At 38.4% G+C, this 27,605-nt stretch overlaps 1 protein-coding gene across 1 annotated transcript in view; it reads left to right on the top strand.

Moving 5' to 3' along the window:
- The window catches only part of Map3k15 (mitogen-activated protein kinase kinase kinase 15), a 145,199-nt gene that overhangs the window by 85,375 nt on the left and 32,219 nt on the right, over positions 1–27,605 (top strand). Inside the window, exons 7-14 of the mRNA XM_087600969.1 lie at positions 3,567–3,737; positions 6,351–6,463; positions 6,936–7,095; positions 10,310–10,460; positions 11,959–12,066; positions 15,550–15,599; positions 20,634–20,729; positions 27,213–27,300. Of these exons, the coding sequence (XP_087457095.1) occupies positions 3,567–3,737; positions 6,351–6,463; positions 6,936–7,095; positions 10,310–10,460; positions 11,959–12,066; positions 15,550–15,599; positions 20,634–20,729; positions 27,213–27,300 (937 nt within the window). The remainder of the gene's footprint in view (positions 1–3,566; positions 3,738–6,350; positions 6,464–6,935; positions 7,096–10,309; positions 10,461–11,958; positions 12,067–15,549; positions 15,600–20,633; positions 20,730–27,212; positions 27,301–27,605) is intronic.

The following is a 27,605-nucleotide window of genomic DNA, read 5'->3' as shown; positions in this document are numbered from 1 at the left end:
CAGTAAAGTCATCACTGGTCAGTCCAGTTGGTTATATTGTATCTCGATTATTGGATTGCATATTTCTGCTTCTCTGTACATCTCTATATTTTACTATATACATTATACCTAAAAGAGCTGAGTCTGAAGTATGGTTTTATTTTATTTGTTACTGTGAATATTAGAGGCCTTGTCTAGGCCTGGTAATTAGCATTTATAGCTTTTTTATGGTTCTAGAGAATAGCTGGGTTGAAAGTGGATTGCATTTTTAATTTGATTCACTTCAACTATGATTAGCTCAACCCCCAACCTCCTGTCCCCCTGCTGCCTTTGCTGCCTTGTCAATATTTGTACAGGAAGGGCCAGGGACTGCCATTTCTGATATCTTTGCATTCAGTTCTTGCAGGGCCTGGAATCCAAGTGCTGTGACTAATGGGTGTGACAGCTTTTGGTTTCTGAGTATCTCTTTTATTTGTGGTTTTCTAGATTAAATTCAGAGGGTGGGGATTGAGCAAGAAAATTCTAAGAATAAGTCATTTTTCTTAAATAAAAACACGCTGATTTGCTCCTTGTCTTCACTATCAAAGGCTCTTTCATTTCTTTAGTCATCTACATAGAACAGGCAAACGAATGTGGGAGTTGTGATAGTTCTTGGATTGACTTCATCCTGACTTCCTACAACAGGAGTGACTGTGCTTGCGTGTACACCTTAAAAGTCTTCTATTATATTTACTGCAGTTGCAAGACAATGTTCTAGAAAGGAGAATGGTCTCATCAGAGAAGACCTGAGTCATTAGAAAGTGATATGGAGTAAAGTCAGAAAGTAACCAGGAGCCGTGTCGTATATTTACCAGCACTGGGAACAGTAAGAAGGCTCGCAGAGCTAGAGTGGAATAGATGATAGCGTTAGATAGTAAGGGATGAGATTGGAGAAATAACTAGCTACAAGATCTTGGAAAGTATCGAAAACTATTTTTAGAAGATGATATGTCTAAGCTAAGAGTGCCTAAAGACTTTGTTGTTGTTATTGTTATGTTGTTGTTGTTGTTGTTGTTGTTGTTGTTGTTGTTGTTGTTAGAAACAAAGTCTCACTGTAACCCAGGCCTCCCGCTTTAGCCTCCAGAATTCTGGAATTGCAGGCATACACCACCACACCCAGCGTGTCCCAGGAGAGGTTAGGTTAGAACCGTTTGTTACCTGGCATTAAATTGTTGCAGGATCAATGACTTCTGTGTTAAGAATAGATCATGGAAAAGTAAGGGAGATGGTAGGGAATGACAGTGACTTGGGCTATGGTGGTAACTGTCGAAGTCATGAGGAGTGGACTAACTTCAGATATGGTTTGAAATAAAAACCAGTGGCATGTATTTTATGGATAAACAGGATTGGGGGACATCAAGCACTACTGATATTATTTTTATAGCCTAAATAACAGGAGCAAAGTTCAAATCATTAAGCGAGGTGCTAAGAGACATGTGTGATAGTATGATCAAATGATTATAGGTATATTGATTTGAGGTGTTAGAACATGCAAAGGACATGCTCAGGTTGCAGGTAAAAATAAAAATCTGGAGTTTAGGGGAGGAAAGATTTGAACCAGAAATAGAAAATGGATGGCTGTCAGAATGGTTTGAAAACTCAAGATATAACTAGATTGTATCATGAGGTCTAATGTATTTGAAACACAAGAGAAAGGCCAAAGGTTTGTATCTGGAGATAACATTGTTAAAGATGATCTTGTTAAAGATGAGAGAGGAGATGGGGGAGTGGGGAGGTAGGACTCAAGCTGTAGTAAGAAGAAAATCAGGCGACTGTAGTGACCTCCTAGTCAAATGCATGAAAAAGGAGCCACAGTTTTCAGGTGCACATACAGAATCAAATGCACATGTAAGTCAAATGCACGTGTAGGTCAAATAATCAGCCTGAGAATTGTTCAATAGACTTAGCAATACTGCTGACATACTGAATCAGAATGTGCAGGATAAAAGGCATGGGGTCCAAATATTATCTCTAGAGATTCACATGTAATTGAATTCTACACTCCAGATTTTATTCCCCTCCCAGTCCATCCTCCAACTGCTCCACATCCCATACCCCCCCAACCCTCCCCATCTCCACAAGAATGTCTTCACCCTCACCCACCCCATCAGACCTCTAAACTCCCTGAGGCCTCCCGTCTCTTCAGAGTTAGGTGCATCTTCTCTGACTGAACCCAGACCAGGGAGTCCTCTGCTTGTGTTGGGTGCTTCATCTCAGCTGGTGTATGCTGCCTGGTTGGTGGCCCAGTGTCTGAGACATCTCAGGGGTTCAGGTTAATTGAGACTGCTGGTCCTCCTACAGGGTTGCCCTCTCCTCAGCTTCCTCTAGCTTTTCCCTAATTCAACCAGAGGGGTCAGCAGCTTCTGTCCATTGGTTGGGTGCACATATCTGCATCTGATTCTTTCAGCTGCTTGTTGGGTCTTTTGGAGGGCAGTCATATTAGGTCCATTTTTGTGAACACCCCATAGCCTCAGTAATGGTGTCAGGTCTTGGGGCCTCTCCTTGAGCTGGAACCCACTTTGGGCCTGTCACTGGACCTTCTTTTCCTCAGGCTCTTCTCCATTTCCATCCCTGCATTTCTTTCAGACAGAAAGAATTATGGGTCAGAGTTTTGACTGTGAGATAGCAACCCCATCCCTCACTTGATGCCTTGTCTTTCTGCTGGAGGTAGATTCAAAGGCCCTACTGTAGTGCCTCTCATCTAAGATCCATTCGTTTGAGTCCTGAGAGTCTCTCATTTCCCAAGACTCTGGGTCTCTGGTACATTTTGGAGAGTCCCCCAACCTCCTTCCTCCTGAGGTTGCCTGTTTCCATTCTTTCTGCTGGCCCGATGTGGTATTCAGGGGGTGGTGGGGACTGAAGCCCCGAGGGCCAGCAGAAAACCATGATCTTTAGAGCTTGTTTCTGGATACTCGGGATCTGAGGATGATAAGCAGAATGGAAATCAGTAACCGTTATTAAAGGGATGAGCTCTTTAGCACCTGTCTTAAAGTGGCTTGTAAGCTGAAAATCTCTTGGCTTTTCATTTTTCAGGTGCTTGATTTTTGTTTTGGTTTGTGTATATTCAAAAGATATTTTGTTTTAATAAGGATAGCTGCAAGTTAATAATAAAACATAAGAAAACTCGAAAGGAAATCTTAGTATAACTAGTCCAGAAAAAAAATTTAACCTGAATTATCATCAATAATTAAGCATTTAGGTGAGCTAAGTACATTCTTTGCAAAATCCTGAAAGAATGTTTATTATTAGAATTATCTTGTGTGGTTATGGGGGCTGAGAAGTCCCATCATAGGCTACAGACAGAAAAAAGAAGTCAAAGTATTTTTCCTCTGAGCATAACACACACACCACACACACACACACACACACACACACACACACACACACACAGAACATCTTAAATTACATGAGTGTGATCTCATGACTTTTCTTTCATTCCTTCTTTTTTTTTTTTTCCCGGGGCTGGGGACCGAACCCAGGACCTTGCGCTTCCTAGGTAAGTGCTCTACCACTGAGCCAAACCCCCAACCCCATGACTTTTCTTTCAGGAGGAACAGCACAGGTGACCGTGAAAAGGCTCTGCAGGTCATGCTCCAAGTTCTGCGAAGCTGTGACCACCCTGCTCCTGACATGTTTTGCCTGTGTGGGAGGATCTACAAGGACATCTTCCTGGATTCGGGTTGTGAAGAGGATGCAAGCAGAGACAGTGCCATTGAGTGGTAAATAGTACACACCGTGCTACCTAGAACAGAACCACATGGGCGGAGTAGCCAGGTCTTTCCCTAGTATGTGTATGTCTGCTGGCTGACAGTGAAAAAACAATTGCAATATATGTGCTCAAGAAATGTTAGATTCCTGGATCTGAGAGAAAACCATGAGAAGTGGTGGTTCCTGTCGTTTGTGCTTACCCCATTCATCTCTCTGTCCATTCATGAGAAAGGAATGAGGCTTCACATACTACCACCAGCTGCCCTTTCCAGAATTGTCGCCACCATCATTGGGCTTTATATTCTCAGTGAGCTGTTCTTGTTTGCCTGTCTTTATTCAATAGATGGTACGCGCGCGTGTGTGTGTGTGTGTGTGTGTGTGTGTGTGTGTGTGTGTGTGTGTGTTTGTATTTATTTGAAGGCTTTCTTGAAGGTTTACTTTGGGCTACACACTTTTAGATAGGATGCCAGATATAGTAAATATGAATCCTTGTCTTTGGGGACCTTGCCTTGCTGGTAAAAAAATGTCAGCAAGCAAATAAAATCTATAGGATATCAGCTGATAGTAATGGCTTGGGGTGGCTAATCAGGAAAAGAGTTAAAAAGAAGTCTGAAAGAATGTTCTTAAATTTTTAATTTATTTTGTTTTATTTTGGGATTTCGAGGGATCAAACCCAGGACTTTGTGCATGCTAGGCAAGTGCTCTGTCATTGAGCTACCTATAATTTCAGTCTGTAGTTTGTGGTTTTAAACAGGATAGTGAAGGCAGGTGTAGATAGAAAGGCTGTGAAGGGATACGCTTCACAGCCAACTATGAAGAAAGTGTTCCTCATAAGGGGAAGAGCAAGGACAAAGATGTTGAGGGAGGGACCATGCTACACACTCAGTAGTGGTGAAGAATAGGCAAAAGAAGATCAGTGAATGAGACATAAAGATTGGTTTCTTCTTAAATGGGAAGGGACAACACTAAATAGTTTTGATGAAAGACTGACAATATCTGATATGCATTTTTAGCAGGTGTATTCTTACTTTTAGGCAATGGTTATATTTTAGGGAGTGTCCCATCTGTGGCTTACTACATAACATCCCTGAATGTTAGTAGCTTCACATTGTAGCCATTTGTATGTTGTGATTCCATGGGGTTTTAAGGCACTTCCTTTTCTAGGTCTCACTCCTAAACTTCTTGTGTCAGCTTGGAGGTTTGGTAGGGCTAGAAAATCTACTATAGCCCCATTCATATCTGACAGCTGATATTGAAAGTAAAGGTGGGAATTACAGGGCCTGTTGGGGCTTATGTTCAGGAACTCACTTCTGCCAAATTTGGTTAAAATAAGTCCTGTGGCTTACCAAAATCAAAAGGGCAGAGAAATATGGCATATACACAATTTCTATGTACACAAACTTTGCTGAATTCCCAGCTCCTCCCATACCTTAGGCCCTTAGATAGAGAGCTCCAGCTCAACTACTGTCTTAGACTATGATCCCATAGCATCCTCTCTTTGCCTACCTGTTCTCCTTAAAGTCAGGTTGATGTTGAGTTCATTGCAAATTTCTTGCCTCAGCCTCTCAAGTGCTGGGAATAGAGGCATGAACCTTTACTTGTTTAGCTTTGGTATAACTTTTCATTGTGACAGAAACATGGGAAAATCCAGTAAGGTATGAAATTTTAAGTCTTAGACCATTGAAAGGGTTAGAGAAAGGTTGGAGTTTTGTTGAGTATCAGTGACTTCTTGGTATCCTTTGGTCTGTGTGGTGGAACCTGTGTTATCCTCCAAAGTTCATAAAATCACATTTTTACCAACTAAATAACTTTTCCCTTTAATACCTAGTGGGTCACTAAATTCTCCTGTCATATAAATAAAAAGAAAATCACTCCTGGTTTGCAAATCCTTGGTATCAACTGTGTTCGTGTTACCACTGCATTGAATGGATTACTTTTCCTTATCATAGAAGTCATACTGCTAATAAATAAACATTTTATGTTGAGTAAAGAATATAGCAGAGAGTTCAAATGAAACTGTATAAATGACACTCCTTGTTCTTTATCTCATTCCCTATCCTAAAGTGGCAATTCCCTACACTTCCTTCCTCTGGACATTTGCACTGATAGCCATTGAGGGTCTGGGATTCAGACATTGTCTTCATACATAAAGATGTGATTCAGTGTTGTGAATAAAAGCAAGCACATAAATGACTAGTAGAGGAATAACTCATGATTGACACAGTTTCTATAAGATAGAAATGCCCAGTATAACAGTATAAATTGAGCGTTTAACTTAAAATGAGATTTAAATATCAAACTATGGTCATTTGGGAGGATTTTAATGATTTTCATTTTCGTTTGTATGCTTTCATATGATTCCCCTTTTATGTAGTCAATATATGCTTTGTGTGATCAAAATATAAGGATGAAAATTAAAAGGTTGGTGTAAGTTACTGTGTTGCTTTTATATTGTCAAAACATTAAGGCTGTGTTGTGTGTACCTATTTGTCAGAATCATGGGAGGAACTATAACACATTAGAGTAATAATTATTTTTATGAAAATGTAATTTGCATTATTGTCTACACATTTCATTTTAAAATGAGATGATGTAATGAGAATTTGGTGATTTTATAATTATAGGTATCGCAAAGGGTTTGAACTCCAGTCATCCCTTTATTCGGGAATTAACCTTGCAGTTTTGCTGATAGTTTCTGGACAACAGTTTGAAACTTCGATGGAACTAAGGAAAATAGGTAAAGCTGTTTATTATTGCAGACATTTATGCTTTAGTTATACAAATTGAACATTAAAAAAATCTGTTCAATTTGCTGGGTATGGTGACATATATCTTTAATCACAGCTCTCAGAAGTCAGAAGCAGAGGCAGATGAACCTTCCTAAATGACACTGGCCTGTTTTATATAGTTTTACATAGTGATTTCCAGATAGCCAGGCCTACTACATAGCAAGACTTGATAGTGTGTGTGTGGGTGTGCTGTGTGTGTGTGGTGTCTGTGTGTGTGGTGTGGTGTGTGTGTGTGTGTGTGTGTGTGTGTGTGTGTGTGTGTATTTCAAATAACTAATGATGATTTTCAGATACTTTCCAGTAGCATACCTGAGACAGCAGCCAAATAAAATGCCTGGCTGCTTGTCTTTTTCCTAAAGTCTTATATAATATGTTAGACCTAGAAAGTTCTTTCATGATATCAAAATTCAAATTCTTAAGGTGTCCGGCTGAACAGTTTATTGGGAAGAAAAGGGAGCCTGGAGAAAATGAACAATTACTGGGATGTAGGTCAGTTCTTCACCGTCAGCATGCTGGCAAGTGATATTGGGAAGGCTGTACAGGCAGCAGAGAGGTTGTTCAAACTGAAACCCCCAGTCTGGTAAGTCCCATTTGTGCCTAGTAATCTCATGTCTCCAACCTTATCCTGTTCTGAAATGTCTCATTCAAGGAGAAAGTGAAATGTAACAGAGCAACACCTGCCTGACTTCTTCATTTAAGCAGTTAAGATAGACATACCAGCTCTCAGAGTTCATTGTTTTAGGTGCAGGGTAGAAGAGATAGATAACAGCTCACCTGGAATGGATCCTTGCATGCTCTATCTCTGAGACTAGACCATTAGTCCTCTTGACTCTTTTTAGTTTGTCTTCAAGAGCAAAATGCTGTTTGATATTAGTATTTATATGTGTTTGTGATAAAGTTTATATAGTAAAGCTGAAAAACACCACCAAGAAAATGATGTTCCTGAGCCGGAGGCGTGCAGTGATCTACTGGCCATGCTGGGCTCTGTGGTGATATAAAGTATTCTGTTGACCCTCTTCAAGGGTGTTGGCATCCTCCTCAGTTTCTATACTACCTGGCTATTCCACAGTCTATCCCTGTTCCTGGAGAACCACCCTTGGAGAACTATTTTTCTCTAGTTTTAATTAAAAATGTATACCTGGTATGTTACTCATAGAAAAAGCATGGGCAATATCACAGTTCCCCATAGATACATGAAACTCCGTTAGAATTGTGGTTACTTTACTGATTACTATAGTCTCATAAAAATGCTTAGTAGACACATAATGAGTAAATGATAAAGAGATATTATCCTAGATATTGACAGTGCTTATCTCAGACAGATGACCTTATAAAAGTTTTAATTTGTATTCTCTCTTATCGATGTTATCTGAGTTTTCTAAAATACAGGTCTATTTCAGGTTGAATATTCCTTATCTGAAATACTTGGAACTGTAAAGCATTTGAGATTTGGAAGTTTGGAATTTTTTAATATTTATATAGACATTACTACTTGAACATCTCTAACTCAAATCTGAACCGTTTCAAAACCCAAAACTTAAATTTGTGTGTATGGTAATTATACAAAATGGTGGATTTCCCATATTCTGATTGTAACCACCCCCTGTTACCTTCTCCAATCTCTCTTCCTTCCCTCTGGTCTCCTTTCTATTCCAAAATAATACCCATTTTATTTTCATGTGTTTTCTAAAATTAAGAATACATTTCTCCATATTTTCCTCCATGGCCTGGATTACTTTGTTTAACCTGATGACCTTTAGTTCCATCCATTTTCCTCCAAATGATAGTTTCATTCTTCATAGTCAGATAACACTCAGTTGTTCATACAATTTTTTTCATGCTGATGGACACCTAGGCTGATTAAATGATTCTACCACTGGGAACAGTGCTGTAATAAACACAGATATGTAGACTCAACACTCAAAAAGTATAGAGTTTTTAAACATTTCAGATTTCTGATTCTCTGATTAGGACTCACACTTGAATATTTTTTAAAAACTAAATAGCCCTTGTTCACCTGCTGCTTCTTACTTTCCAGTTTAATACACCAACTGGAATCTGGGGGTAGGAATTTCTTCCTCCCATTTCTTCAATCTTTATTCTCTCTAGTCTGAGAAAACTAACATTTGGTTTTCGGGCCATATCAACATTTTGAAAGTTCTTAAACTGAATGAGTACACTAGGTTGGATCTCCAGCCCTCCAAGAATGGCTTCTGTGTATAATATCCTAATATTAAAGTACACTGCTTTGTCTGGACCAAACAGAGTAGACTCCAGAGAAAGGGAACCCCAGGGTTGGATCTAGTGCCCTTATATTAGTACCTGGGTTAACTGATTAACAGTGTTGTGCTTTCCATCAAGAGTGCCCAGTACCCAAAAGCCAGTCTGGTGTTTTGGACTTCCAAATGGTATTAACACTCATTGTTATGACTTGTTACATTGAAAAATACAGAGTAAGCTAGTGATGGCAGAAGATACTTGGAACATGTGTCTAGAGGAGAGTGTGTACGTACTTTCAGTTCTCATCTTCCAGTGGAATACTATGCACAGATGGGAACAATTATTCCATCACCAATATGTGACATCAGGTATAAAGTGCTGACAGCCAGGAAAGTTCAATAAGCCGTGGTGTGCAACTTTTTTATTAGGATGAATTATGTAGGCACAAAATGTTCATGTGGCTGCTCGTAATATAACAGTTTTCAGCTTTTCCAGGGGTCAAACTGATATGGTGCATGGCCCAAGGCTTCCAACATGAGTCATATTGTTGGTGAAGACTGTCTAGCATTGCCCCTGGAAAACAGTCTTAGCAGACAGGATATTCTAGAGCTTAGAGCAATATTAGCATCTAGACAAGGGCCAGAATGTGTCAAGTATGGATGATTAAGGCCTCATAAGTACCCAAACAAGTCAGCTAGAGTTTAAACTAGTCTACTTTCCTAAATAATGTTATACTTTGTCCTCAAAACCCCAATAATACAATGATGCTTTCATATGGAACCATCCCTATTTAGTGCCAGAGAGAAAGTAAGCACCACTACCTGACAACTATATTTTCAAATATTCAATTTGCTTGAAGACAGCAAAGTGTTGGCAGAATCAAGGCTTCCTGACATGAAAGTGTACCTGGCCAGATTATGATTTTTGTAAATAAAAAGCAACAGATTTTAGATAAGCAGTTGCTTGAATTGAGGGAGAGGATAGGGATAGGAAAGAAATACTACTGTAGGATAGCAACATGATGGGGTGGCTCATAGTGGTGGGCATGAACCTTGACTATAGCAATGGCAGAATTTTGACTGTGATACTGTACAATGAATTTGTAAGATGTAATTACTAGAGCATACTGGATCAAGAATATACAGATTTTGGTATATTTCTAAAAGTACCTCAAAACAAAAAGATTACTTAAAAATTTTTAACAGGGGTTTGACATATTGCCATTTTGTAATTGCTTTTTCTGTTTTCTAAAACAGTTGTCCCATGCTTTCCACTACGATTAGATGTCGTACTGATGCTTGGTCTTAGCCAAAAGGCCAAGAAACATTGGACAGTATGTACTAAAATTGGAGTGTTAGTAAAAAGCTTGTCTTTTAGAATTTTGTTGTATTGATTTTGTCTGCTGTTTGCATTTCTTGTGATTAGTTATGTGTCTGCTCAGTGACTTTATAAAGAGCTCGTGACAAATGCAAATTGAAGTGCATAAGGCTTTGAGAAGCTTCTTTTAAAGGGTTTAGAATTGATTTCAGTTTCTTTTGGAATCTAATTTATGAGGTTTGTGTGTTTTTTTCCAGGTACCTGCGGTCATTAGTTCAGAACTTGCTGTTAATTCAACGCTTCAAGAAACCCATTACAGAACATTCACCCAGGCAGGAACGGCTTAACTTCTGGTTAGATATCATTTTTGAAGCAACAAACGAAGTTACTAATGGACTCAGATTTCCAGTAAGATGTGCTAAATGGGCAGGGGGTTGCTTGTTTGTTTCTTTGCTGGGATCAAATTTAAAAACTGGCACCTGCTAGGCAAATATTCTAACAGTGAACTATACCACTAACCCCAGTCCTTTAAGATAGACAAAAGAAACTAGAGATTCATGCTACATAATTGTTAAAAACTCTAAAAAGGAAGAAAACTGCAGCTTATAATAACAGTCCTCTGTGGAATCAGCAGATGATAAGTTAGACTCTGGGAAAAAGTTGCTCATGTCCTCTCAAATATTGTCTCTCAACTGGATGTAATTTTGTTCCATTCAAGAGACTTTTGGTGGAATTTGTAGACATTTTTGGGTATTAGTACTAAGGGTAAGGAGTTGATGATACAGACAGTCGGTAATATATAAGTACTAGGTAGGCTGCTAAATGTCCCCGAATGCATGGAACAGTACCTCCCCGCCACACAATAATTATCTGGTTCCAAAATAATACGGTGAAAAAATATTGTCTTGAAAAAAGTTGAACATGGAATTTAAAGCTGTCTTTTCCTAAGCCGTGGTTTGCCTCCAGTGCTACTAATTAATATTTAAAACTTTGTTGAAAAAGCAGACTTGCTTTTAGCTCTTCATTTAGTTTTTGTTTCAGTTTTAGGGGCATCTCATAAATTTTTATAAGTGAGATATCTAATTATTATAGACAGTGTATTTCAATAATTGTATTTCATATTTGTGCCATGAGACTTTTGTGAATATGAGTGTTTTTAAAAAAGAATTTCATTAACTACTCAAAAATGCAGTTGTCAGAAATGCTTATAATTTTTTGTTTCTGGGTAGTTCATTTTAAAATCTTGTTTTAATTTCATTTTAACATGTCTCAAGGTGGATAGGTACAAATCAGTAACAAACAGGTCCTCAGGTAGGCTCTATATAGGTTTAGCATGCTAAACACGTTGGTTGCTTTGTTTGGAATATTCATATCCTCATCTGCATCCACACCTCCATCTCCACCTCCCTCGATCTCTCTTCTTCACTTTCTTCCTCTTTGCCCTCCGTGTTCTTAACCAATTAACTAGCATTACTGATGAAAACACCAGTTACTTTTCATTTCCTTGCATATGTACTTATTGGTACTTGCTGGCCAACCTTTACTTCCTTATTTATCTCAAGAACTGTAACTTCCTCCTTTCTTCTGTCACCTTTTCAAGCAGGCCTTTCTTGACCTCCCTGTATGATGAAGTCCAACTTCCTTGCTTTTCTGCCTTACTCTTTTTGGAGTGTTAGGTGGCATTAGATTGGATTGTGTATTCGATGCTGGGTGCCCTCATTAGAAGAGAGCCTTCGTGCAGACAGGACTGTGTGTCATGCTATAGGCCTGGCTCCTAGAGCCTTGCTTGGCATAGTTGCTTTTCAGTATTTGTTGAGTACAAATTACAAATCCTTTGACTTCTTCACTGGGCGGGGTCAGCTGTGTGATTGCTGTGTTTTGTTTTAAAAAAATGCTCTTATTGTAGGTTCTGGTAATAGAGCCCACCAAAATCTACCAGCCTGCTTATGTTTCTATCAACAATGAAGCTGAAGAAAGAACTGTTTCTTTATGGCATGTCTCACCCACAGAAATGGTAAGGGAAAATTAGGACTAGAGCTTTCTTTCACATAATTTAATCAATGGTTTGATTTTGAAGTAGGACAGCTTATGTGGTAGTATCAGCGATAATAGGCACCCTATGCTGAGCTGGGTCTTCAGGTTGTGGTAACACCAGTATCTTCATCTGTTTATCTAAAGGACTTTAAGTTCTGACATGATACTATACATGTACACACGTACGTGCATGTGTGTGTGCACATAGTCACAACTTGCACATGAAGGTCAGAGGACAACTTCCAAATTTACGTTCTCTCGTATTACTATGGGATTTGGGGATCAAATTTAGGTCATAGGTTTGTGAAACAAGTGCTTTTATATTGACGTAACAACTTTTCTTTTGAAACTTGTTTTTAAAGATTTCTAGAGATCATGAACAATTTTTCACAAAGCATACACACAGCCACCTGATTTTTTTTAAAATATCATATTCCTTATTTTTCTTATTGTATGTTATATTTCTCAATCTAGATGTACTTACAGTATTTCACCTTTCTTATTGATACTTGGTAACATTCTTCCATTTCTCATCCTTGCCAATGACTGGCCAGTTTGTATCTTAGAGATGGGCTTGCTTGATTCCAGAGTGTGTGTGTTTAGAACTTTGATAGTTACTATCAAGTTTATACAAGCTTATATTATACTAACAATTATAATTGCTTATTATAAAGATTACAGAATGCTGAGCTGGGTCTTCGGGTTTGTGGTAATACCAGTATCTTTGTCTGTTGATCTAAAGGACTTTATTTTTCCTAAATGCTGTAGTAATGAAGCATAACACATGTGATAAGCACATTAGATAGGTCTATTTGCTGTACGTGTGTTTCCATGGAGTATGGGAAGACTTCTACCATTAGCTGAGCAAAGGAAGATTATTTTCCTCCCTGTTAGCAAAAATGGGAATGATTATGTTATCAGACAAAAATTAGCATTATCTTCACAAATAAAATACAGCATGGTAAAATAAACAGAGACTCAAATTCAGATTAGAAATACCTTGGCAGATTAGTCAAATCTTAAGTGAAGACCATTAACCTTGTCTAATATTTAACTCTGGAGCAATCTTTTTGTTGAAAATACAGTTGGGAATCATTAATGAGGATGAGCTGTCATGATGTGCTTGCATTTTTCCTGTACTGTGTATATTAAATACTTGAGTGCAAACGAGAAAAAAATTATTTATACATATGTACAATATTATGTGCTTGATATTTCTCATTTAAAGAGTTCACATAGTTTATTTCATTTGCCTCCTCTTTCTTTTTCTATAACCTTGCCATCGAAGTACAGGTGGCACCTCCTTAATCTGAAAGTCTGAAATATTTCCTAGTCACAAAGCTTTGGATTTGGGAGCATTGCAGATTTCAGATATGTAGATCCAAGATGCCCAAGTTATTAAAGTGTATGTAAATATTACAGAAACTGAAACATTTCTGGCCCCCAATATCACAGACTGGGGAAAGTCCATCTAAACTATGTACCCAAAAAACATGTACAAATCATAAACACACGATGTGAATTTACAAGGTGAACACAATTCAGAAGGCAGCATAGTGTCACCTTCGTGTCCTCAAGATGGAAATTCCCATTCCAATTCCTGGATTTTTTTATTTTCATTCTACCATGGATACTTTCAGTGTGGTAGAAACTTCAGAGTTCATATCTGTAGTCTTATAATTTCATTGATACAGATGTGAAATACCACACATTTTGACAGATGATTGTAGGAAAAATGCTAATGCTATTAAAGCAGAATGGTTATGATGTCATGGAATTCTACCAATGTGGTCTCCCGTATTTGGATCCTGGGATGGTTGTTAGTTTTTTTTATTGAAATTGCCTTTGGTGCTTGTATCTCACTAATTGTAAATACCTTAACTTCGTTTTAGTAAGAAATAGAAAATAATTATCCACAAAGCAAGTTTTCTTTGACAATAAAATGTTTTGTTAAGTTCTTACACCTGTCAAAGGAAATGTCAGAGAGAGAGAGAAATTTTATTTTTGCACGAGACACGTTGTACATTTGCCTTCATTACAATTTTGAAAATCTGCAGAATGGAAAGGCAAGAGTGAGTTGTCTCCAGTAACATGACATCTTTCTCTACAGTTATATTTTTCTAGGTGGCTTATGTATGGATGATGGAAAGAGAACGCTCTCGTACATGTATACAACTTCATTATTATCAATACAGACAGAGCTTCAATTCCTGTTTTCTTAACTAAGAATTTGAACTCATGGGGTGTATGAAGCAGTAGTGTGCTGGAAAATGCTGAACAACCAGCTCCCTTGGGGTGCAGGGTTACTTACATGATATCTGATTATTACTGTGTTACTTACATGATGTCTGATTATTACCGTGTTATTTACATGATGTCTGATTATTATTGTGGTATATTTAATCTCAAAGACCAAATTTCAAATAACCTCAGGACTAAGTGGATTTCCATAATTAAAATTATTTTCTACAATTATATGTCGGTGGTGCAGTCTTTGGATTTTCTGAAATTGTGTTTCAGATATTCCTTCTAAGCCTTAACTTTATTCAAATTTGAGAGCAAGGAATGGTGGTAGAGAAAGGACAGTTGTTTTGAAATTTGGTATTTGGTGAAACCCAGTAGTTTTCTTGTTATGCTGTTGAAAGAACTCCTCAATTTCAACATTTAACATGATAAAACATTGTGTATGCCTCATGCCACATCCAGACTTGTAGAAGGCCACATTGCACCTAGCTAGGGAAAAAGAAGGTAGAAAATTACTGTAGAGGTTGGGGGGGGTCGTTTGTTTTCATAAGAAAGAAATATGCTTTTTCATGGGAAGATTTTTTTATTTACTTTTTTTGAGTTAGGCTCTCATCCTGTAGCCCTGGATAGCCTGAAATTTGCCATGTAGATCAGACCAATCTTGGATTCGTGGCAATCTTTTGCCTTTTTACTGCTAGGATTACAGACATGTGCCCCTATGCTCAGCTTTCATGGAGATTTTGAAGAGCTTTACACACCCCATTGGCCAGCACTTAGTCATACAGCCTCATGTAACTGTAAGGGAGACAGAAATTTGGGTTAACTGTGAGCCTGGGGAGAGACTGAAATGAAGAAAAATGAGGTTTGTCAGTCTTACATCTCCAAATATTTTTATAACTGAGGTAGGCTGTTCCTAAGCCTATTTCAAAGTTTGCCTACTGTGTTGACAGGAGATGAAAGACTACTCAATGTGTGTAGTGTATCTATCCCAAGCTGCATATTTCAAATTTATATTGTTTGCTCTAAACTGTATCAGAGACATGAATTTTCATATCTCAGAAAATGTTTTCTGTGTTCCAAATTTTGCAAAGTATATTGTTCTAACCCCTAATCACTATTGAGAACACACTAGAAGAAATAATTGATGACAGGATTAAATCAGAAGTGATATTTTATTGAAAAAAATCAAGCTCTTGAGTTCTGTCATTTATACTTGCAGAAACAAATCCATGAATGGAATTTTACAGCCTCTTCTATTAAAGGAATCAGGTAAGAACATAAGAGAAAAATGTAACTCTGTCCTAGCACCAATAAAGGAGGTGTTTAAGGTGTTTTGATACTTCCGCTCACTTATAAGATGGGATGTTCTTATTTTAACAGAACAGAATATTTTCTTTATTGTTGCCCCATATGATGTCCACAGTATGCTGTAACTAAGAGCCTCTTGACTTGTAACGCAGTACCTTTTCCAACCCTGTAGAAGAAAGTAGTTACCATACTTTAAAGAGAAAATGTTGACTGAAAAAGGAATATCTTTTTAGAGCCAAGGTTCAAGTGCTCTCCTCCTCCTCTACCACCCCCCACCACCCCAGGGCTGAAGTCAGTACTTGCATCTAGTACTTGAGTAGGCTCCTGAACAGAGCTCCTGAGGCAGGGGTACTGTTAATAGGAACAGAGATGATATTTTCCAAAAGCTATGTCACTTGCTATTGGGATCAGGAGTGGGGAGCTTTCATGGATTATCCAAAGCCAGGCTACTATACTTCAGATGCCCTAATCAACTTACTAGGATGTCCAAAGATGGGAGTTTACTGTGAGAGAGATAGAAGTTCTCTCTTTGCTTTGTGGCATTATAAAAATCACCCAGCCTCTGTAGGATTCTGCTTTTTCTGTTTTAATCAAATGAGAGTTTGGCTAAACATAACACTTAACTCAAAAGCCACTGAATAGATCCCTTTACACCCAGAATGATCCTGTCCTGAAAATATCACTGTTTAAATAGGAATGATGGTGCACTTGCATAATGCTCCCTTGAAATCAGGAGAAAAGACTATCTTATGTGGCAATAATATTGTAGAAAAAGGTGTAGACATGGCCTTTTGTTTATATTACTTCATAGAAATGCCTCTAGCTTCCAGTTCAGCCGTCAGTAGGGGTTTACATAGAGCTATGACAAGACCTCAGGACTGGCATAACATGACAGGCAGTCTTCGCATCCTATTGCAGTTAATTTTTTTTGTAGCTTCTTTTCTCAAAACTGGCTCGTGTATAACCTAACTGTAATTTGTTCTCAATCACCCTAAGCTGTTGCTGTTTTAATACATCTTTGTGTCGTCTATAGCATTAAGAATACTTTAAGACACTTTTCATCTATTGGGAGGCTAAGGCAGAAGAATCAGGAGTTGGACTCGCATAGCAAGCTCAGCACCATTACCACATCTCAAAACAAACAGAAAAAAGTCTGGAGCAAAAGAAATGGCCAACAAGGGGCCCAATAAAGTGTGGCTTCATTTGTTTGAAGAGCTAATTGTATAGATGCTAAAGTATCTGGCAGAATGAGGGCTATTACATGTTGACCCAATTGGAGTGAACATTCTAACAGAGAAATCTCTAAGTAGATAAGAGTGTGATGACTTCCATTTTCTGGATGTATTTAAGCAAACTGAATATTGCTTGTTTGAAGCTATGTAAGTCAGATCCAGACATTTGGTAGAAATAGACTGAAAATATTTAAAAGATCTTTCTCAGGTCTACATTCCTTGACCATGAATGCCCTAATACTTTCTAAGTGTCAAAAGTCCTTTGAGACAATAATTATTTCATGAAAATTCTTACCTTTCTGTTTTTGTAAGATTATAAACGCCTAGAAGACAGAGATCATACTTTCTACCCTTTTCTGTTGCTCATATTTTCTTTGCCCTGAATATATAGGAACCTCTTGATACATATTAAAATCAATGGATAAATATATTTGCAGTATAAGTGTTCCTAATTTATATTTCATAGAGTAAGAAAAGTCAAATTGTGGAAGTATTTACTAAAAGATTAATGAAGCATTGAGGCTAGAGAGGTGGTTCAGTGGTCAAGACTACTCACTGCTCTTATAGAAGACCTGACTTCAGATCCCAGCAGCCATGTTTGGTAGATCACAATTACCTGTAACTCCAGCTCCAGAGGATCACACAGCCTCTTCTAGTCTCTGCAGAACCTGCACACACAAGCATATACATACATACATACATACATACATATATACATACATACACACACACATAGGTTTATAAAATTTAAAAATAAAATTATTTTAAAATAATGACTAATAATATCAGGAACGTAGGAAGTGTACAAAAATATAACTTAGATTTATTTCAATTTTCTTTTTTTTTTCCTTTTTTGATTTTTTTTTACACACTCAAGATTTTATTTCCCTCTCAACCCACTTGTCTCCACTAGGGTGGCCCCACCCCACCCACCCCGCCAGACCTCTTAAGTTCCTGAGGTCTCCAGTCTCTTGAGGGTTAGGCACATCTTCTCTGACTGAACCCAGACCCAGGAGTCCTCTGCTGTATATGTGTTGGGGGCATCATCTCAGCTGATGTATGCTACCTTGTTGGTTATCCAGTGTCTGAGAGATCTCAGGGGTCCAGGTTAATTGACACTGCTGGTCCTCCTACAGGGTTTCCTTCCTCCTCCTCCTCATCTTCTTCCAGCTTTTCCATAATTCAACCAGAGAAGTCAGCAGCTTCTGTCCATTGGTTGGGTGCACACATCTGCATCTGACTCTTTCAGCTGCTTGTTGGGTCTTTCAGAGGGCAGTCGTAATAGGTCCCCTCAGTTATGGTGTCAGATCTTAGGGCCTCCCCTTGAGCTGGATCCCACTTTGGGCCTGTCACTGGACTTTCTTTTCCCCAGGTTCTTCTCCATTTCCATCCCTGCAGTTCTTTCAGACAGGAAGAATTATGGGTCAGAGCTTCGGCTGTGGGATAGTAACCCCATCCATCTCAATGCTCTAACTTTCTGCTGGACATGGGCTCTACAAGTTCCCTCTCCCCCACTATAGGGCATTTCATCTAGGGTTCCCCCCCACCCCTGTCTTTTGTTTCCTAAGAGTCTCTTACCTCCCAGGTCTCTGGTATATTCTGGAGGGTCCTCCCAACCTCCTACTTCCCTAGTTCACCTGTTTCCATTCTTTCTGCTTGCCCCTGGGGTGTCAGTCCTTTCCCCCCACCCAATACCAGATCATGTTCCCATCTCCCCTGCCCCATCCCCTTTCCCTCCCCCCTTGTGGTTGCTTTCTTCTCCCTCCCAAGTGGAACTGAGGCATCATCACTTGGGCCCTTCAGCTTGTTGACCTTTTTGAGTTCTATGGATTGTATCTTGGACATTCTGTATTTTATTTTTTACTTTTTGGCTAATATCCACTTACTAGTGAGTAGATACCATGCATGTCCTTTTGGATCTGAGTTACCTCACTCAGGATGATGTTTTCTAGTTCCATCAATTTGCCTGCAAAACTCAGGATGTCCTCATTCTTAATACCTGAGTAGTACTCCATTGTGTAAATGAACCACTTTTCTGCATCCATTCTTCTGTCGTGGGACATCTGGGTTGTTTCCAGCTTCTGGCTATCACAAATAAGGCAGCTATGAACATAGTGGAACATGTGCCCCAGTAGCATAGTGGGGTGTCTTTTGGGTATATTCCCAGGAGTGGTATTTCTCGATCTTTAGGTAGGTCTATTTCCAACTTTCTGAGGAACCTTCAAGTTGATTTCCAGAGTAGTTGTACCAGTTTGTAATCCCACCAACAATGGAGGAGTGTTCCTCTTTCTCCACATCCTCTCCAGCATCTGCTGTCACCTGAGTTTTTGATCTTAGCCTTCTGACTGGTGTGAGGTGAAATCTCAGGGTTGTTTTGATTTGCATTTCCCTGATGACTAAGGATGTTGACCATTTCTTTAGGTGCTTCTCAACCATTTGAGATTCTTCTGTTGTGAATTCTCAGTTTAGTTCTATACCCCATTTTTTGATTGGGTTGTTTGGTTTTCGGGCGGTTAGCTTCTTGAGTTCTTTATATATTTTGGATATTAGCCCTCTATCGGATGTGAGGTTTGTGAAGATATTTTTTCCCAGTCTGGGTTGCTGATTTGTCTTATTAACGTTATCTTTCTCCTTACAGACACTTTCCAGTTTCACGGGGTTGCATTTATCAATTCTTGATCTTAGAGAGTGAGCCATTGGAGTTTAGGAAACATCCCCCTGTGTCAATGAGTTCAAGGCTCTTTCCCACTTTTTATTCTATTATATTGAGTGTCTCTGGTTTTATGTTGAGGTCCTGATCCACTTGGACTTGAGCATTGTGCAAGGTGACAAATATGGATCTATTTTCATTTTTCTACATACAGACAGCCAGTTAGACCAACACCATTTATTGAAGATGCTTTCTTTTTTTCCATTGTATACTTTTGACTTCTTTGTCAAAGATCAAGTGTGCGTAAGTGTGTGATTTTATGTCCGGGTCTTCAATTCTATTCCACTGATCTACCTGTCTGCCTCTGTACCAGTACCATGCAGTTGGTCGGTAGTTCAGTCTCTGCCCCAGATGTGCAGTTTGGTCTTCTTGTGGGTTCCTTAATAATTGGAGCATGGGGGCTGTCTCTGACTCTGTTGCCTGCCATTGGAACCCCTTCCCCTACCTGGATGGTCTAGTTGGGCCTTAGTAAGAGAGGAGGTGCTTAGTCTTAGAGAGACTGGATGTCTCAGGGTGGGGTAGTACCCAAGGGGGCTCCCCTTCAGAGAAGGGGAGAAGGGTAATGGGGAGAGTGATTTGTAAGGGTGGGACTGGAAGTAGGCGAGAGAGAGTGACTGAAATTGGGATGTAACGTAAATAAAAAATTTAAATTAAATTGTGAAAAAATAAAATAGGCATCATAATGTGTGCATAGGCATTTTCTTTGTTTTTGTTGTTTTTTTTTTTATAGAAAAGGTCTGTCTGTGTAGCACTGGCAGTCCTGGAACTTGCTCTGTGGACCAGGGCGGCCTCAAATTCAGGGATCTACCTGTGTCTGCTTCCCAGTGCTGGGATTAAAAGTGTGTACCACAATACCTGACTTTCTATAAGCATTCTTTTTTTCCCACATGGAAAGGTTTAATGAGAGAAGAAGAGTAGAAGAGGGGAGAAGTATGGAGGGAAGGGGCTGGGGATATGGGGGGGAAGGATAGGGACAAAGAGGGCATGGGCGAAGAGAAGAGAAGAGTAAGAGTAAGAGCTGTATAAACATTCTTATGTTTTGAAATTTTACAGCCTATCCAAGTTTGATGAACGGTGCTGTTTTCTTTATGTCCATGATAATTCTGATGACTTTCAAATCTACTTTTCCACCGAAGAACAGTGCAATAGGTGAGTTATAGTAAATTTAGGTATGTGCAATGTATTTGTGACAGATGATATTGAAGGATCATTGTTATGAAAAATGTTAACTATCTTTCTTAAAAATTTTAATTCATATAAAATTGTTTTTACATCATTGAGATAGAATTCACATACCTTGCAACCATCTAAAGTATATAAGCTAATAATTTTAATGTAGCTCCAGCTATCACAATATAATTTAAAAATATTTTCATTATCATAAAGAAAACCCAGTAGCCATTAATGTTCACTTACCATTTTCTCTTATCCAGACCCTCTATATCCTCAGCCCTACACAACTACCAACCTATTTTCTATTAATTTGTCTATTTTGGACATTATGTGTATGTGTGTCATTATATGTGGCCTTTCATGCCTGGGCTCTTCTCTCTAGTGTCCAGGTTTTAAGAGTCTTCCATAACATATCATGTATCAATACTCCCTCAGAGAACTAATACTACATTTTATCTTGTCTGTTCATCAGTTGCTGGTCATGTAGGATGCTTGTAGCTTTTGGATTACTATGAATTTTACTTCTGTGTACATCCATATGCAAGTTTTGTGAGTACACCAAGTTTGTAGATTTTTGGGCATCAAAATACTGGATTTTAGGGTAACTCTTCTCCCATTTACATTCCCATTAGCAATATATGAAAGTTCTAACTTCTCCACCTCTCTTTCTTTCATTATCTATTTTTTTAAATAGTTCTAGCTATTATAGTGGGTATTTCTTTGAATTGAATTTCCCTACTGACAGATAGTTCTAGGCATCTTTTCTTGTGTTGATTAGACACTTTTTTGTACCCTCTTTAAATGATTGAGTGTTCAAACTTTGCCCAACTTTTTTAAAAAACGTACTTTTTATTTAGAAAAATGTTGAAAGCTGTAGGAAAGTTTCAAAAAAGTAAGAATTAGCATGAATGCTTTACCCAGAATTCCTCAAGATGCCCTTTTACTACAGTCATTTCATATTGTTTCTATATGCATGTTTGTTTTCTCTAACAGAAGGAGTAAGCCATGGAAATAATGCCTTATTGCCTCTAAATATTTTAGTGTAGTTCTGAAAAACAAGAAATCTTCACTTCTATACCTGTGGTAGCTATATAATTGGGAATTAAGAGGGACATGGGATTATAATGTAGTACAAGATTTTACCTACTTTCTATCCTAATGCCTTTTATAACAAAACAAGGTATTTTATCTTTGATCCCCAATCCAATCTAGGATCATGTGCTGCTTGAGTGGCTATCTCTGTCTCCTCTCATCGAGAAGACTTAAGACTTTCAAAAGGCACAGGTCTTATATGTTGTGTAGTCCTTTAATTTGGGTTTATTTCCTATTTTCTCATAATTATATGTGTGTTATTATTTTGGGTAGGAATAGCACAGAAATGATACTGCATATTGCTTAGTGCCTCATAACAGAGGATGCTCAATATCTTTGTGTTATTTCTGCTGATGAGAAAATGATGTTTGCTCATTTTTAGTTGGGCTATTTGTCTTTTTATTATGGGATGCTTACATATCCTACATACATACCCAGATGTAATTTGCTAAGACTTTCTCCCATTCTGTGAGTTATCAATCACTGATAAGTATCACAACACAAATATTTTTAATTATTAGATTTATCCATTTTCTTGTCATTTGCAATTTTGTTTATATTTATGGTTTGGGGGGCTGGAGATAGCTCATGGCAGCGCACAATCACCTGTGACTCCAGATCCAGGTGATCCAATGCTGTCTTCTGGCCTCCATGATCACTGCGTCACACACATGGAATGTGTACAGATTAGCAGGCATGCACAAAAAAATAAATTTAAATTAAAAATGCTTTACCTAATTTGAGGTACTCTAAGGTTCTTTTTTTTCTTTTCTAAATTTATAATAGGCTTGGCTATTATATTTAGGTCTGTGTTCCATTTTAAGTTCATTTTATTTATTTACTTATGGTTGGGTATGGGGTGCCAAGGTGTTCATGTTGATATGAGATGACAACTAGCTAGACTAGAGTTTCTCCTTTGTGGATTCCAGGGATTGAAATGAGGTCTTCAGGTCTAGCAGCAAGTGACTTTACCTAATAAGTTATGTCGCTATCCCTTTAATTTGTTAAATATACTATAAGATAGGAATATAACTTTGCATTTCATGTGTGATATTTGTCCCAACACCATTTATTGAGAAGAATATTCTTTTGTCCATCAAATAGTATTGGCATTCTTAGAAAATGAATTGGTAGACCGGCCTGTCCCACTTGGGACATGAGCTGCTGAAGTTGAAAAAAAAGAAAAAGAAAATGAATTGGCCCTAAATTTAAGAGTTTATTTCTGGACTTCTATTTATTTGCATATCTATCCATTTGTAAGTAAACATTATTACAGTAGCTTTCAGGAAGTTATAAAATCATGAAATGTACACCTTTCAATTTTGTGCTGGTTTTTCGAGATTATTTTGATTATTGTTAGTACTGGCTTTTTTTTTTTTCATCTTTATTAACTTGGGTATTTCTTTTTTTTTTCATCTTTATTACATTGGGTATTTCTTTTTTTTCATCTTTATTACATTGGGTATTTATTATTTATATTTTGATTGTTATTACCTTTCCAGGTTTCCGGGCCAACATCCCCCTAGCCCCTCCCCCTCCCCTTCTGTATGGGTGTTCCCCTCCCCATTCTCCCCCCATTACCGCCCTCCCCCCAAAAATCACATTCACCGGGGGTTCAGTCTTGGCAGGACCCAGGGCTTCCCCTTCCACTGGTGCTCTTACTAGGATATTCATTGCTACCTATGAGGTCAGAGTCCAGGGTCAGTCCATGTATAGTCTTTAGGTAGTGGCTTAGTCCCTGGAAGCTCTGGTTGCTTTGCATTGTTGTACATATGGGGTCTCGAGCCCCTTCGAGCTCTTCCAGTTCTTTCTCTGATTCCTTCAACGGGGGTCCCGTTCTCAGTTCAGTGGTTTGCTGCTGGCATTCGCCTCTGTATTTGCTGTATTCTGACTGTGTCTCTCAGGAGCAATCTACATCCGGTTCCTGCCGGCCTGCACTTCTTTGCTTCATCCATCTTGTCTAATTGGATGGCTGTATATGTATGGGCCACATGTGGGGCAGGCTCTGAATGGGTGTTCCTTCTGCCTCTGTTTTAAACTTTGCCTCCCTATTCCCTGCCAAGGGTATTCTTGTTCCCCTTTTAAAGAAGGAGTGAACCATTCACATTTTGATCATCTGTCTTGAGTTTCATTTGTTCTGTGCATCTAGGGTAATTTGAGCATTTGGGCTAATATCCACTTATGCATTCATTAATGCATACCATGTGTGTTTTTCTGTGATTGGGTTACCTCACTCAGGATGATATTTTCCAGTTCCAACCATTTGCCTATGAATTTTATAAAGTCATTGTTTTTGATAGCTGAATAATATTCCATTGTGTAGATGTACCACATTTTCTGTATCCATTCCTCTGTTGAAGGGCATCTGGGTTCTTTCCAGCTTCTGGCTATTATAAATAAGGCTGCTATGAACATAGTGGAGCATGTGTCTTTGTTATATGTTGGGGCATCTTTTTGATATATGCCAAAGAGGGGTATAGCTGGGTCTTGAGGTAGTTCAATGTCCAATTTTCTGAGGAACCTCCAGACTGATTTCCAGAATGGTTGTACCAGTCTGCAATCCCAACAACAATGGAGGAGTGTTCCTCTTTCTCCACATCCTCGCCAGCATTTGCTGTCACCTGAGTTTTTTTTTCTTTTTTTTTTTTTTTTTTTTTTTTTTTTTTTTTTTTTTGGAGCTGGGGACCGAACCCAGGGCCTTGCACTTGCTAGGCAAGCGCTCTTCCACTGAGCTAAATCCCCAACCCCGTCACCTGAGTTATTTATCTTAGCCATTCTCACTGGTGTGAGGTGAAATCTCAGGGTTGTTTTGATATGCATTTCCCTTATGAATAAATATGTTGAACATTTCTTTAGGTGATTCTCAGCCATTCTGTATTCCTCAGCTGTGAATTCTTTGTTTAGCTCTGAACCCAATTTTTTAATAGGGTTATTTGTCTCCCTGCAGTCTAACTTCTTGAGTTCTTTGTATATTTTGGATATAAGGCCTCTATCTGTTGTAGGATTGGTAAAGATCTTTTCCCAATCTGTTGGTTGCTGTTTTGTCCTAACCACAGTGTCCTTTGCCTTACAGAAGCTTTGCAGTTTTATGAGATCCCACTTGTCGATTCTTGATCTTAGAGCATAAGCCATTGGTGTTTTGTTTAGGAAATTTTTTCCAGTGCCCATGTGTTCCAGATGCTTCCCTAGTTTTTCTTCTATTAGTTTGAGTGTGTCTGGTTTGATGTGGAGGTCCTTGATCCACTTGGACTTAATCTTTGTACAGGGTGATAAGCATGGATCAATCTGCATTCTTCTACATGTTGACCTCCAGTTGAACCAGCACCATTTGCTGAAAAATGCTATCTTTTTTCCATTGGATGGTTTTGGCTCCTTTGTCAAAAATCAAGTGACCATAGGTGTGTGGGTTCATTTCTGGGTCTTCAATTCTGTTCCATTGGTCTATCTGTCTGTCTCTGTACCAATACCATGCAGTTTTTATCACTACGGCTCTGTAATACTGCTTGAGTTCAGGGATAGTCATTCCCCCTGAAGTCCTTTTATTGTTGAGTATAGTTTTAGCTATCCTGGGTTTTCTGTTATTCCAAATGAATTTGCAAATTGTTCTGTCTAACTCTCTGAAGAATTGGATTGGTATTTTGATGGGGATTGCATTGAATCTGTAGATTGCTTTTGGTAAAACTGCCATTTTTACTATATTAATCCTGCCAATCCATGAGCATGGGAGATCTTCCCATCTTCTGAGATCTTCTTCAATTTCTTTCTTCAGAGGCTTGAAGTTCTTATCGTACAGATCTTTCACTTGCTTGGTTAAAGTCACACCGAGGTATTTTCTATTATTTTGGGCTGTTATGAAGGATGTTGTTTCCCTAATTTCTTTCTCGGTTTGCTGTGTATGGCTTTTACTGTGTTTAGGTATGGGCCTTGAATTCCTATTCTTTCTAGGACTTTTATCATGAAGGCATGTTGAATTTTGTCAAATGCTTTCTCAGCATCTAATGAAATGATCATGTGGTTTTTATCTTTCAGTTTGTTTATATAATGGATTACGTTGATGGTTTTCTGTATATTAAAACATCCCCGCATGCCTGGGATGAAGCCTACTTGATCATGATGGATGATTGTTTTGATGTGCTCTTGGATTCGGTTTGCAAGAATTTTATTGAGTACTTTTGGGTCGATATTCATAAGGGAAATTGGTCTGAAGTTCTCTTTCTTTGTTGGGTCTTTGTGTGGTTTAGGTATAAGAGTAATTGTGGCTTCGTAGAAGGAATTCGGTAGCACTCCAACTGTTTCAATTTTGTGGAATAGTTTGGATAATATTGGTATAAGGTCTTCTATGAAGGTTTGATAGAATTCTGCACTGAACCCATCTGGACCTGGGCTCTTTTTGGTTGGGAGACTTTTAATGACTGCTTCTATTTCGTTAGGAGTTATGGAGTTGTTTAAATGGTTTATCTGTTCCTGATTTAACTTTGGTACCTGGTATCTGTCTAGAAAATTGTCCATTTCCTGCAGATTTTCAAATTTTGTTGAATATAGGCTTATGTAGTAGATCTGATGATATTTTGAATTTCCTCTGATTCTGTAGTTATATCTCCCTTTTCATTTCTTATTTTGTTAATTTCGACACACTCTCTGTGTCATCTGGTTAGTCTAGCTAAGGGTTTATCTATCTTGTTGATTTTCTCAAAGAACCAGCTTTTGGTTCTGTTGATTCTTTGTATAGAGCAGCATCTTACTTATGTTCTTAACCACTGAGCCATCTCCTCATTCAGTCCCTAATCATCCTTTTCAGCCCCTCCCTTTTCTCTGCTATCCTCAGCCTTTAGTAATCACCCCTCTTTTCTGACCTGAAATCAGTCTGTCAAGGAGACATCTACATTCCCAAGTCTATTGCAGCACTTAGTAGTCAAAAATAGAAACAGTCCAAGTGTCCCCAAAGACGTATAGATAAAGAAAATGTGGTACCTAGACAAAATCGAATGTAGTTAACTCTACATTCAATATATCTCTCTATATATTCTATATGTGTGTGTGTGTGTGGAACCCACAAAAGTAAAGTCTGTAGTTTATAGAAGAGAAACTGTTCTTGTTAGTTCTACATATGTGCTGCATTTAAGAGAGGTACTTTGGCATCAGGTAACCGACTAGATACTACATGGAGAGGACTTAGGTAGCACATATGTTTTAGAACTGGATTAGGTAATCACTAAAGTATCATGTCAAGTCAAGAGTGAAATGATTGCTCTACAACTTGTAGAGGTTTAGTTTGTTTGAGTACAATTTAATACAATAGAGTTAAGGTAAACTTAAGGAGCAAGAGTGATGCTGATGTGTAATACCCTGGGACATTTGCTGTTCTAGGTTTTGCTCTTTGGTCAAAGAGATGCTGAACAATGGAGTGGGCAGTACAGTGGAGTTGGAGGGAGAGGCGGATGGAGACACCTTAGAGGTAAGTCACAGAAGACCCAAAACTAGCAAAAACATTCTTTAATAATATCATTGGTGCCTAAAGAAAAGTGTCCCAATTTGCATGTGAAATCCTTTGTCGAGTATTATTAAAGATCCTTTTGAGCTAGACAGATATTGTCAATGAGTCTCAGAGACTAAATTTGAAGTATCTCTATAGAAAAATCATATGATCCTGTCAGAATGTTGAAAAATGGCCATGGATTACATTAAAATTTTCTTTCATATATAACTATGCAAAGTATATTTTTCTATGTTAGTATGTATGAGACTCCAAGAGAAATAACT

The sequence above is a fragment of the Rattus norvegicus genome, chromosome X, assembly GCF_021556685.1.
Source record: "Rattus norvegicus strain SHRSP/BbbUtx chromosome X, alternate assembly SHRSP_T2T, whole genome shotgun sequence".
In the NCBI taxonomy this organism is placed as follows: domain Eukaryota; kingdom Metazoa; phylum Chordata; class Mammalia; order Rodentia; family Muridae; genus Rattus; species Rattus norvegicus.
Note: the sequence above shows the minus strand (reverse complement) of the source record. Positions and strands in the feature narration are given on the sequence as shown.